Source organism: Manis javanica, chromosome 11, assembly GCF_040802235.1.
Source record: "Manis javanica isolate MJ-LG chromosome 11, MJ_LKY, whole genome shotgun sequence".
Classification (NCBI taxonomy): Eukaryota; Metazoa; Chordata; class Mammalia; order Pholidota; family Manidae; genus Manis; species Manis javanica.
In genome coordinates, this window is record NC_133166.1 from 9,791,655 (window position 1) to 9,803,691 (window position 12,037).

Genomic DNA, 12,037 nt, shown 5'->3' on the forward strand with positions numbered 1-12,037 from the left:
TCATTGATTAAAAGATACACTTCATTTTCAGTGATCGTAAACTGTAAGGGGAAAAAAATGCATTTTGCAGTTTTAACCTTATTTTAGAAAATGAAGTCAGAGTGCCTAAAAACTTTATCCAACATTAATACCTGTTTAACCAGGTTAGTGACTATAGCAATCTCTAGTAACTGGGGAAGAAATGGATCAAAATCCAACTGTTTTAATTACTTCCTCTCCATTAAGTAAAATATGTACATATTTAATATGTGTTGATATTCTCAGAAGAGTACTTATAAACCTGTCTTGCATACATTTTCCCAGTCTTCTTAAAACAGAGATAAAGTTCAAAAGTTCATTGCCGCATGAGAAAATACACCGTAATTACGAAAATCTGAAATTCATTTTTACACATTCTAGGCAGATAAGTATGTCTGACTTTATTAACTGGAATGTTTTCTTTTCTCAAAATGGCACCACATACTACAGTTTGTTGAGACTACAAAGGATCAATTAAATCATTTTCATAGACAAAATATATTTTACAAATTAATATCAAAATGATTTGCCAATGTACAGTTGAACATTTAAGGGTATAAGATTTCTAAATGACTGTGCATTTTCACCTGACAAGCAGATAAATTGGCCAATAAATTTTATAATTATATTGTAATAGAACTTCAGTTAACTCCTTAGCTACTTACTCATGTCTACTACTAAATATTTAGGTTATTGAATTATAAATATTACATGAAATAACATAGACCTTAATTCCAGAATTAGGTGCACTATATTTTACCCTTAAGTAATTGCTAGTAGAATAGAAAAAGGAATATGGCAATGTGACATTATATTCAATCCCAACCTAAGAATGTCTTGGTGAGGAAGTTAAGTAAAGAAAAAATAGAGTAGTAAATTAGGCTGGAAAAAATTTTGGAATGGAAATTTATTTCAGGTGATAAATTTTTTTAATAACTGGTAGGAGCATTTAGAAAAATCAAAACTTAGAATGTGTGTCTTCAATGAGCCTCAAATACAAGAAAGAGCAGACTAAATTCCATTTCTCTTTCTCCCTCCTTCCCTCCCGCTTTTTCTCTTTGTGATAAATATCAACATTAAAAATTTTTTTATCCTACGAAGTATCAGATCTGCAGAATATAAAAATAGGAAGAAAGGGAAAAGTATGGATTATTTTCATTAAAAAATATATATTTGAAGAGTTTTTTTAATGTCATTCTCTTTTAAGAGTACAAACAACTAGTAACCAAAAATTAAAAAGCTCACAATTCATTTTCAACCCAAGATCTGCTTCCAATACGACTCAAATGAAATAGATTTGTAGGTCAGATTTACTCAACATCATGTGTATCAGGTATTTCTCAATTTGTTATATAAATCATCACAGAATTCACCACATCTTATGTCTTAAAAACAGCCAACTACAAATTAAGAACTAGCGATTATATCAAAATTCTCATCTTACTTCTCCGTTTCTCCATGTTGTGATGGTTCCTCTTGCTACACCCATTCTAAATAGCGTTTCTGTGGCCTGTAAATTAAAAAGAGTAAAGCTGTATCATCTATAATCTGTACTCAAATGCATATTATATCCCACCCCCAAAATGTAAAAAACATTCAATACATTTCCAGTAACCTCTTAGAAGCACCAATAAGATACAGTAAGAGCTACAAGTTCTCCATTATACTCCAGAAATATCATTTTCAGAACCTTATTTTAATGTCATCAAGGGCTCAAAGTGAATTATTTCAAAGGTTATTTGGATCTGCTGATATTCTTCCAGGTCTATACTTTCAAATTGGTATAGTTGATAGATTTAAACCTTAATTTAATTAACAAAGAGTAAATAAAATTTTAATACCTGGATTCAATTCAGAAATTATCATTTATTCTGATTTTTAGCTTCCATTTGAGTTCACTTCAAATCACTTGACTGTTACTAAAATACTGACAGAAAACAAAGTAATACAGTGATATCATATATTAAATAACCCTCTACAGTTACTGCTTTTTATACACTAACAATGAACAATCCTAAGAGGAAATTAAGAGTTCATTTACAATAGCATCAAATAAAATAAATACAATAAAATAAGTAAAATACTTAGGAATAAACTTAACCAAAGAAGCCAAAGATTTATTCACTGAAAACTACATAACACTGTTGAAAGAGATAAACAACACATAAATAAACAGAAAGACATCCTGTGTTCATGAATTGAAAGGTTTTATATTAAGATGTCAAAACTACCCACAATGGTCTACAGAGTCAATGTGATTCCTATCAAAATCCCAATGACATTTTCACAGAAATATAAAAATCCAACCTAAAAGTCATATGGAACCCAAAGGACCCCAAATAACCAAAACTTGAAAAAGTGGAACAAAGCTGAGGATTCACACTCCTGATTTCAAAGCTCACTTCAGAGCTGCAGCAGTCAGTGTGGTACTACCATACATAAAGACAGACATGTAGGCCAATGAAACAGAATAGAGAGTCCCAAAATAGTCTTTTGTTTACATGGTCTATGATATTTGATAAGTGTACCAAGACCATTTAATGGGGAAAGTAGTCTTTTTAACAAATGGTACCAGGAAAACAACATCCACATGCAAAAGAATGAAGGTGGGCCCTTACCATATATCATACACAAAAATTAACTCAAAAAGGATCAAAGACTTAAATGTGAGAGCTGAAACTATAAAACTCTTAGAAGAAAAATAAAGGAACAGTTTCACAATTCAGTATTTGGTGAGAACCTGATTCTTGTCTTTTTGTTCTATCTCCACAGGTGGAGAGCAGAGAAGAGAGCTCTCTTTGTACTCTTACATGGGCAATAATCCCATTCATGAGAGCTCCTCATTTCATCCTAATTACTTCCCAAAAGACCTCACCTTCTAATACCATCACATTGAGGGATAGGGTGTTGACATGAATTTGAGGAGAACACAAACATTCAATCTGTAAAAGGAGTATTCTAGTCAGAAGGGGCAATAAGCACAAAGGAAGGTAGGGAGGATCATGGTTGGCATGTTCAAAGACGAGTAAAATGGCCAGTGAGGCTGAAAGAAAAAGACTGCATAAGAGTATGGCAGAGAAAGGAGACGATGCAAGTTCATCGGCCAATATGTGCTTTTCTTAACCTGGCAGAAGAGGAATAATTTCTAACCTTCAATAATCGAAAACAGAATTCAAAGGATGCTCTACTAAACATAAATTTTAAGAGTTAGTATATGAACAAAAAAAAAAACCAGAATTTTAAATTTAAAATGGAATGAACATCCAAAGAATCCAGAGTAGAAGGCGTGGAAAACCAGGGGAAACTGTAAGGAAACTAATGTATGTAAACAAAATCAGTGTGATCAGTGTAACATAAATAGCAGTGAAAACATGTTAATTTAGACATAAAAAAGTAAATAAGAGAAGAAATAAGAAAAGGGTTGCAGGCGGTTGCCTCTGGATTGTGAAAATGAGGCATTGGATAGGTGAAAAAAAAGGACTATGCTTTTTCTACTGGCTCCACAGCTTGCTGTCGGTTTAAACAACATGTAAATATCTGATCAAAACTATTTTTAACTTTTAAAGCAGTAAGTAATCAAGTGTCCAATTTTGCAAAGAAGTCTTTACAATTTTGATAGAGTGGTGCATATAAGAATATATTTGACAGACTAAGAGGACATAAAGTCAAACAGTAAAAAGTAAACTCTGTCAAATAGTTTGACAGGAAAGGTAAAGAATGAGACTGAGTTATTCCTAAAAAGCAGAGTTGAGGAAAAAAACTGATAACTGTATTTTTAGGATAGAAGAAATTTAAACAAGTTTTAATGGCAAAACAGAAGTAGTCAGTAAGATGGAAGAAGTTATAATAAACACAGGAAGGAAAATGGATACTGACTAGGAGATGACTGTAGAGAACAGGATCAAGAGCACACAAAACCTGTTAGCTATGTTAAAAGGAAAAAGGTGCAAACATAGACAAATGCTTTCTCTCTACCTTCTCGTTTTATTCTTCCCCTTTTCTCTGTCTCTCTCCCTCTCCGTCTCTCTCTCTCTCTCTCTCTCTCTCTCTCTCTCTCTCTCTCTAAATTAGGAGACAGGATAATCTGCTGAGAAGGAGAAAGATAATGTCTTAAAGGACAAAGGAAAGAGTATGGCATACATGGAAAAGAAAAACATAAAGGAATGAAACATTGAACTGCCAAGCAATACTGAAAGCCCAGTTAAGGTTGTAAATCATAAATCTTTGTTGTTACAAATCCACATAGTTATGGGATTAGAAATGCTAGAGAAGTCCATGGTTTAAGATTTGTCAAGGGAAAGTGAACAATACTAGAGAGGATATGGATTAAAACAACTCTTTTAAATCCAACTTTATTGGTAAAATACAGCATGAAATTTTAATAAAAGGAAAACTGCCAAACATTTTTTAAATGAAGGGTGGTAATCTTTAGAACATTCCTACACACACAAACACACACGCTAAAAAGGGAGAGGGTTTGATGTTTACATGCTAAGTCAGAAAATTTAAAAACTTTCAGGACAAACTCTGCTAAATTTTGTGATTACAGTATAATAAGAATATAGTTCAAATCCAAAATTCACTAAGACAGTCAAAATAGGTCATGAATAGGGGAAGGAGAGGGATTAGTCACATACCCAAACAAAAAAACAAATTATAAATAAATGGCACTTATATTGCTATGACAGAATTCTACTACAGCATATAAAACTAAATGTTGAAAGAACTATTTACAGAAAATTTTATTAAAGGAAAAAAATTTCTCACCAGTGATACACTTGCATTTTTTCCTATTCCTAATGATATGCATATTAAATTACACCATTCATCTTCCAGTTTCTTTTTAAACTTAATTTAATCTAATGATGTGATTAATGGTCCTCATCTAGATCAGGTTAGTTACTGTATATATTTGAGGGGCAAAAGGAGAAAGGCAGAGGCAGCAAGCATTTGAGTAAAGTATACAACTTCTCTAAACCAGACCAAACAACTTAACTTTTTTGTGTCTCAAAACCCCGAGGCAGTTTAAAGATCTAATTCTCTTTCTGCATTTTCTCCAGAAGAAAAAGAATACCAAATTCAGTCTTTTGTTTCCAACTCAATTGATTTACTTCATCAGCTCTTCCCAGCAACATGTTAAAGGATGTCTCACTCTAATAGCACTCCGTCAGTCAAGCTCAGCTCCCTTTGGCTCTGTAAGGAGGCACTGGAGTGTACCACATTCTTTGGACCTCTACTAAAGAGACTGCTTTTAATTTACTTGTACCCAAACAACAACCAACAAGTGTCAAAAACAATAAGATACAAGGCTAATTCCAGCATTTGTAAAATTTTCCACCATCAATTTCTTCGTTGAAATTTCCCTCTCCTGGAGTTTTGATGGCAGCTTTAATGATTAATACAAATACAATCATTAAACATTTTCTGTCAGTGGCAGGGGAAAAGAAAAAAACATCTATAGGTCCTTGTTAAAAAACAGGTTAGCATTTTCAAAGAATATTGCTTCTCTCTCACTTACCAACTTTACATTTCCCTGTATGGCCCCGGAAGATGGCTGGTTAGCCAGAGACGGGTAAGATTTCTCAAAGGAGGAACAACCTAAGACAGGCACAGTTGCAGGGGGGCCATCAGGTGAGAAATTGGGGATCAACAGAGGTGAGGATTAGAACCTCACCCCCCCTGTTCTGAGAGAAATCTTCTGCATCCGTGGATGTTTTGTTGCCCTTGTCTAGCTTGGATTAATACTTAGTCTACAGGCACACACCTGATCATCCACATTTGCCCTCTTACAGCACTAAACTATGTTTTCTACCTTTATCTTGCATCTACCTACCACCTCAGTATCTTATTAAAAATAATAATAATAATAATAAGGGAGAAATGTGGGATTCACATATAAATCAAGTATAAAAATCAAATGAATAGTCATATCTGACCTGATTGTTTATAGTTCATGATGCGTGATCAAAACCGAAAGTTTCTGTGATATGACTGCCCTTGCACTGTTCACCATGTAAGAACTTATTCACTATGTAAGAACTTGTTCACCATGTAAGAACTTGTTTGTTATGCTTCAGAAGATTGGAGACTGTTGAGAATTAGGCTTGGGGTTGATTAATGATTGTGCATTGAGTCCCCTATACAGAATTTTATTGTTGTTAACAACCATCTGATCAATAAATATGAGAGATGTCCTCTCAAAAAAATTAATAAATAAAATAATAAATAAACAAATAAATGAAAAAAAAACAGGTTAGCAAGAAAGACTGTTTTTAAGAGGTGTTAGATAAAAGAAATCTAGGGGATATGAAATCTAGATGTACTAAATGCAAGGTTCTGGATTGGTTCTTTGTGTATGTGTGCAAATCAAATCACACACAAAAAAGACCCAATCAGGATATTCAATGACTTGATAGTAGTCATCTCTTTTCCTTTATTTTCTAACATTCTACCATGCACATATACTGTTTGTTAAAAATAAAAATAAAAAGTAACAATTTTTGTTACACTAGGAGATGAAACAGATTTCAGATAGAATTTTGGAACAATGTAAAGTGTTATAATACAAGCAGCACTATGTTGAATAGCTCCCGAAGTGAAAAGAACCAAAATTCAATAGAGGCTCGTACTCCTACTGTCTACTACTTCTTAACTCATTAAACCAGCACCAAGTAAGTAAACTTTTAAAAAGTAAGAAATATTTATTTAATACAGTTTGCCTTGAAAAGCAGTGGGATTAAAATAAGTTTAAAACATATTATAGAAAGACTTCAGTGGGTTAATTCAATATCAAGTTTATAAAATAAAGTAAAAAGTGTATTTAGCAGATACTTATTTCCTATTAGTGAAGCAGCTAGAATTCTAATTATCTTTTTTCCACTTTTTACTATCAGGCAACCTTACACAGGTCATTTAAAACTCTAATCTCTGACCTCTTCTACAAAAGGTGACAGCTAATATCAACCTGTCTTCTTGTGGTGGTCAATGCAGGTGCTAACTAACATGTGAAAGGCTATGTAAAGAGCTAAATGAATGTAAAATGATGAATCCAAGGAGATCTAGTTTAGGACAGCACTCCTTGAGCTGAAAAGGTGTTTGAGAAATACAAATTTTGATTTTTCAAATGTAAAAATAAAGAAAGGACTAATGAAAGACTAAAAGTGAATAAGCCTTAATCACAACTGTGATCATGAAAAACAAAAATCTATGTGAAAAAGTCACAGCACTTACTGTTCTATGACTATCTCTTCATTGTTCTGGTTCACCAACTATGAAGGTCATAGAGGACAATGAATTATATCATTTATTTATTTATTCCCAGCACCTTATACAATATATAACAAGCAGCATATTAAGAAAGCAGGTTTAGAAATAGACTGTTCAGTTTAAATTCTTTTTTCCATTTGCAAGATGTGTGTTCTCAGACAAGCAACTTCAGTTCTTTGAGCTCAACTTCATCATTGGCAAAATAAGGAAGGAATAATAATGGTGCAAAACTCAAGGAAAATTATAAGTGCTCAATACATGATAATTTTATTACAATTCAACATCTCAAACAAATTGAAGAATTCCAATTCTACCTTAAAAAGTAGTCAGCAGACTGGAATTTTAAATGCACTTAAAATTTGCATCATATGGCAATTAAAAATGTGCTACATAAAACTGTCGACCACAATTAGCACATTATATCGTTTGGCCATTTATTTAAGCTAAAATCTTGACAAGATAACCAGAAAAGTAGAAAACTTACATTACATCAAGAAGATTAATTTAGCAATAGTCTTCAGAAATCATATGCAAAGTTCATTTCCCAGTTGTTTATCCTGGCCATAGAAGAAAAAAGATTTAAATACTGAGGCTTTTAAGTACCAATTGCTTTCCTTCCTTGTGATGATAAAAATACAAAATAAAAAATATGAAAACTGAACATTAGCTACCTGCTTCTCACAAAAGCAGCAGTGCATGATATCAATTTAACAATATGCCTTCAAAATATACATGCATCAGCAGAGCAACCAAGACCTTTGTGAAGTCCCCAAACCATTCTCATTCTCTTTTCTCCAGGCAGCTGCCTATAACCCATCCCTTTGCCAGCTCACTAATTATACCTCAGAACTTCAGCAGCAGCTGCAGCACAGGGAAGAATAACTCTCAGAGAAACTCTCTTTCCAGCCAGAGAACAGGGAAGACAGTCCCAAGTGAACCAGAGAATGTGTAGGGAATTAATCCCAGGTTGGGGAGAGGGGTCCTTTCTTTTCTTCTCTTGACTCTATCTCAAGGATATGCCCCACTGCTGCTTCAAGATAAAGAGCAGCAATGCAGGTAGTTAAAACTGAAAAATAAATTCTGTTTTTCTCACCACAAAGGCAAGAAAGGAGACCTCTGTAGCCCACGAAAAAAGGAAAAATCCCCAGTATTTGTTTCACTCTTTTCTCTAGCCACTTTGTTCCAACAGCAGGCCCTGTTGAGTGTGTGAGTGTGTGCAGCTGTAAGAGCAGTACAAGCAGCTAAAACTCCAAGAGGAACCCCATCTTTCTGGCCAAAGGACCAATAAACGGAAGCTCAATGAGGTAGAGAATATAGAGGTAATCCCAGAAAGGAAGAGCTAGAAAGGCAGATCCCCCTAACTAAATCTGTGTTTGAAGTGGCCTAAGTACAGGACTCACCACTAATCAGCATAAGCGTGGAACATTCCCAAGCAGTAAAGCAAAGGCTTTGAGAGCAAAACTATAATTGGAACTACCACCTGAGTTCTAGAATGTCCTGTAAGCTGCACACAGATGGGACAGACCCCAAAGCAGCAAAGCAAAAGTGTTGAACACAGAACTGACATTACTGCTCACTGAACACACATAGAGCAGTACAGTATCTATAAAAGTAGTTATTGTAACTGTGTTCTATGAGATAAGGTTAAACACACTATGAATGGAAAGACATTCTCAGCAGAAAAATAGAAACCATAAAAAAAATGGAAACTTTGGAACTAAAAAATACACTATCTGAAATAAAAAATTCAATGGATGGGGACTCAACGAAGAATGGAGATAAAAAGAAGAAAGAATCATGGCCTGTGCATACAGTAAAACAACAAATTTGACTGGATCTATACTGTTGGAACTCAACCAAGAATTAGGAGAAGTGTAAGTTCCAGCGCTCCAAAATCTTGCGACTATAGACTACTGTTAAAAGAACATATGGGATGTGAACAGTTCCCAGGAATGAGTTGTTTTAATTTGTCTGATTTTTCTCAAAATATTCAAATTCAGTTAGACAATATCCATCATATCATTGATAAGTTTTCACAAATGCCTAGGGTGCCTAACTGGTTTTCTTGGTTTCACTGGAGATGGCTGGTAATTGGAGGTCTGCTTTGGTTATGTAGCTGTATTCCTATTATGTTAATGTGTGTATGCAATTTAATTAGTAGTTTAAAACCTATACATGCTTATGTTACTCTACAAGAAGATATGTCAAAGAAATAATCAATCTTCCCATGTTTTCTTCCATCTGCTACTTCTATAGCTTTTCTTCTTCCTTCCTAATTACAACCTTTAAGTAGAATTCGTGCCTCATAATGAAATTACTGAGTATCATAATTCTTCCAAGTGGTAAAGATACCTCAAGACAAATGCTGGGCATAGAAGCCACAGGGCATAAATCTGCAAAGAAGTAAAATGCTAACCTTTTCAAACAATATGGCTTCTCTCTCACTTACCAACTTTACATTTCCCTGTATGGCCCTGGAAGACGGCTGGTTAGCCAGAGATGGGTAAGATTCCTCAAGGGAGGAACAACCTAAGACAGGCACAGTCGCAGGGGGGCCATCAGGTGAGAAATTGGGGATCAACAGGGGTGAGGCTTAGAACCTCACCCCCCCCTGTTCTGAGAGAAACCTTCTGCATCCGTGGATGTTTTGTTGCCCTTGTCTAGCTTGGATTAATACTGGGTCTATAGGCACACACCTGATCATCTACATTTGCCCTCTTACAGCACTAAACTATGTTTTCTACCTTTATCTTGCATCTACCTACCACCTCAGCATCTTATTAAAAATAATAATAATAATAATAATAATAATAATAATAATAAGGGAGAAATGTGGGATTCATATATAAGTATAAAAATCAAATGAATAATCATATCTGACCTGATTGTTTATAGTTCATGATGCATGATCAAAACTGAAAGTTTCTGTGATATGACTGCCCTTGCACTGTTCACCATGTAAGAACTTATTCACTATGTAAGAACTTGTTCACCATGTAAGAACTTGTTTGTTATGCTTTAGAAGATTGGAGACTGTTGAGAATTAGGCTTGGGGTTGATTAATGATTGTGCATTGAGTCCCCTATACAGAATTTTATTGTTGTTAACAACCATCTGATCAATAAATATGAGAGATGTCCTCTCAAACAATATATAAATAAATAATTTTAAAAAAGAAAAAAGAATAAGTTGACTTTAAGATATATCAATAAAATTACTCATGCTACAGAACAGAGAGAAAAAAAGATTAAAAAAAAATGAACAGAGCCTCCAGAAACTTGTGGGAGAATACCAAAAGATCTAGTGTTTGTATTATCAGAGATGCAGAAAGAGGAAAAACATATTCATATAAAATATTTGAAGAAATAATAGCTAAAAATTTCCCAAGTTTGCTGAAAGACATACATTTGAAGATTCAAGAAACTCAGTGGACCCCAAGCAAGATATGCTCAAGTAAACCATACCTAAACACACCATAAACAAAATGCTGAAATTCAAATCAGAGAAAATATCTTGAAAGTATAAACAAAAAAAAGCCACATATATTACATGTAGTAGAACAACTATTACAGTGATCATGGATTTGCCATCAGAAATCACAGAAAGAAGCAGAGTATCTTTAACGTTTTGAAAAAAAAAAAAAACATAGCCAGAATTCTATATCCAGCAAAAATATCCTTTAGGAATGAAGACAAAATAAAGATATTCTCATGTGAAAGAGGCTAAGAGAAGCTAATCTGTCTCCAGCAGACCTGCTCTAAAGGAAATGCTAAAGCATTTCTACAGGTTGAAGAAAAATAGTCCTCGAGGGAAACCTGAAGTGTCATGAATGAAAAAAAAGCAACAGAAATCATAAAATAAATATAAAAATGAAAAAACAGTAAATGTAAAAGCTTGCATTTCTTCTTTTAAGATCTTTAAGATAGGTATGACTTGAGAAATTATAACACTGATGAAGTTTTCAGTGTACATGATGTAATACATGAGAACTATAACATAAGTGGGGAGGGTACAGAGGCCTATGTGGTTGTAAGCCTACATTTTACTAGAACTGGTCATATTTTTTAAGTGGTAAAATATTAATTCTAAGTAGACTGGCAGATTAAGCATATATATTATAATCACTAATAGAACCACTAAAAAATAATGCAAAGGTAAAGCCAAAAGCCAAGAGATAAATTTAAATGGAACAGTAAAAAATATTCATAATCCAAGAAATGCAAGAGAAGAGGAACAAAGAAGCAAAAAAAGAGGTGACAGAAAACAAGATAATGCAGTATTTCAACAATATAATTACATGAATAAGTATCTAAACCAAGGGCCAGAAAACTTTACTTTAATGCAGAAGTTTAAATAAAAAATATTTCAGGGTTCTCATGCTTCACAGTGTGTGTTACAACTACTGAACTCTTGTCATTGTAGCATGAAAGTACCATAAATGATACATCAATGAATGGACATGGCTGCAGTAAAACTTCAGTTACAAACAGCGAGCAGGTTGTAGTTTGCTGATCCCTGATCTAAACCCATCTATTAAAAGACAGAGATTGTCAGATCATATTTACAAACATATTATCAGCATTCAATTCAGAATTCCTTTATTAAGCCTTCCCTGTCCCTCCATATGTCAAATCTTCCCTCCCCTTGAACCTGGGACCTTTGAAACTACCTTCATATTGTAACTCAACATAATGAGGCAGAAGCACTGCTAATTTTAAAGCTAAATCATAACAGGCAAAATGGCTTCTACTTG

The 12,037-nt window shown here is 33.9% G+C and overlaps 1 protein-coding gene across 3 annotated transcripts in view; it reads right to left on the reverse strand.

Annotated features, from left to right (window-relative positions):
* The window catches only part of TMEM135 (transmembrane protein 135), a 270,360-nt gene that overhangs the window by 162,891 nt on the left and 95,432 nt on the right, over positions 1 to 12,037 (reverse strand). For all 3 annotated transcript variants that reach the window (XM_073215910.1, XM_037010523.2, XM_037010522.2), the window contains one exon: positions 1,463 to 1,528. In XM_073215910.1, coding sequence (XP_073072011.1) covers positions 1,463 to 1,528 — 66 coding nt within the window. The remainder of the gene's footprint in view (positions 1 to 1,462; positions 1,529 to 12,037) is intronic.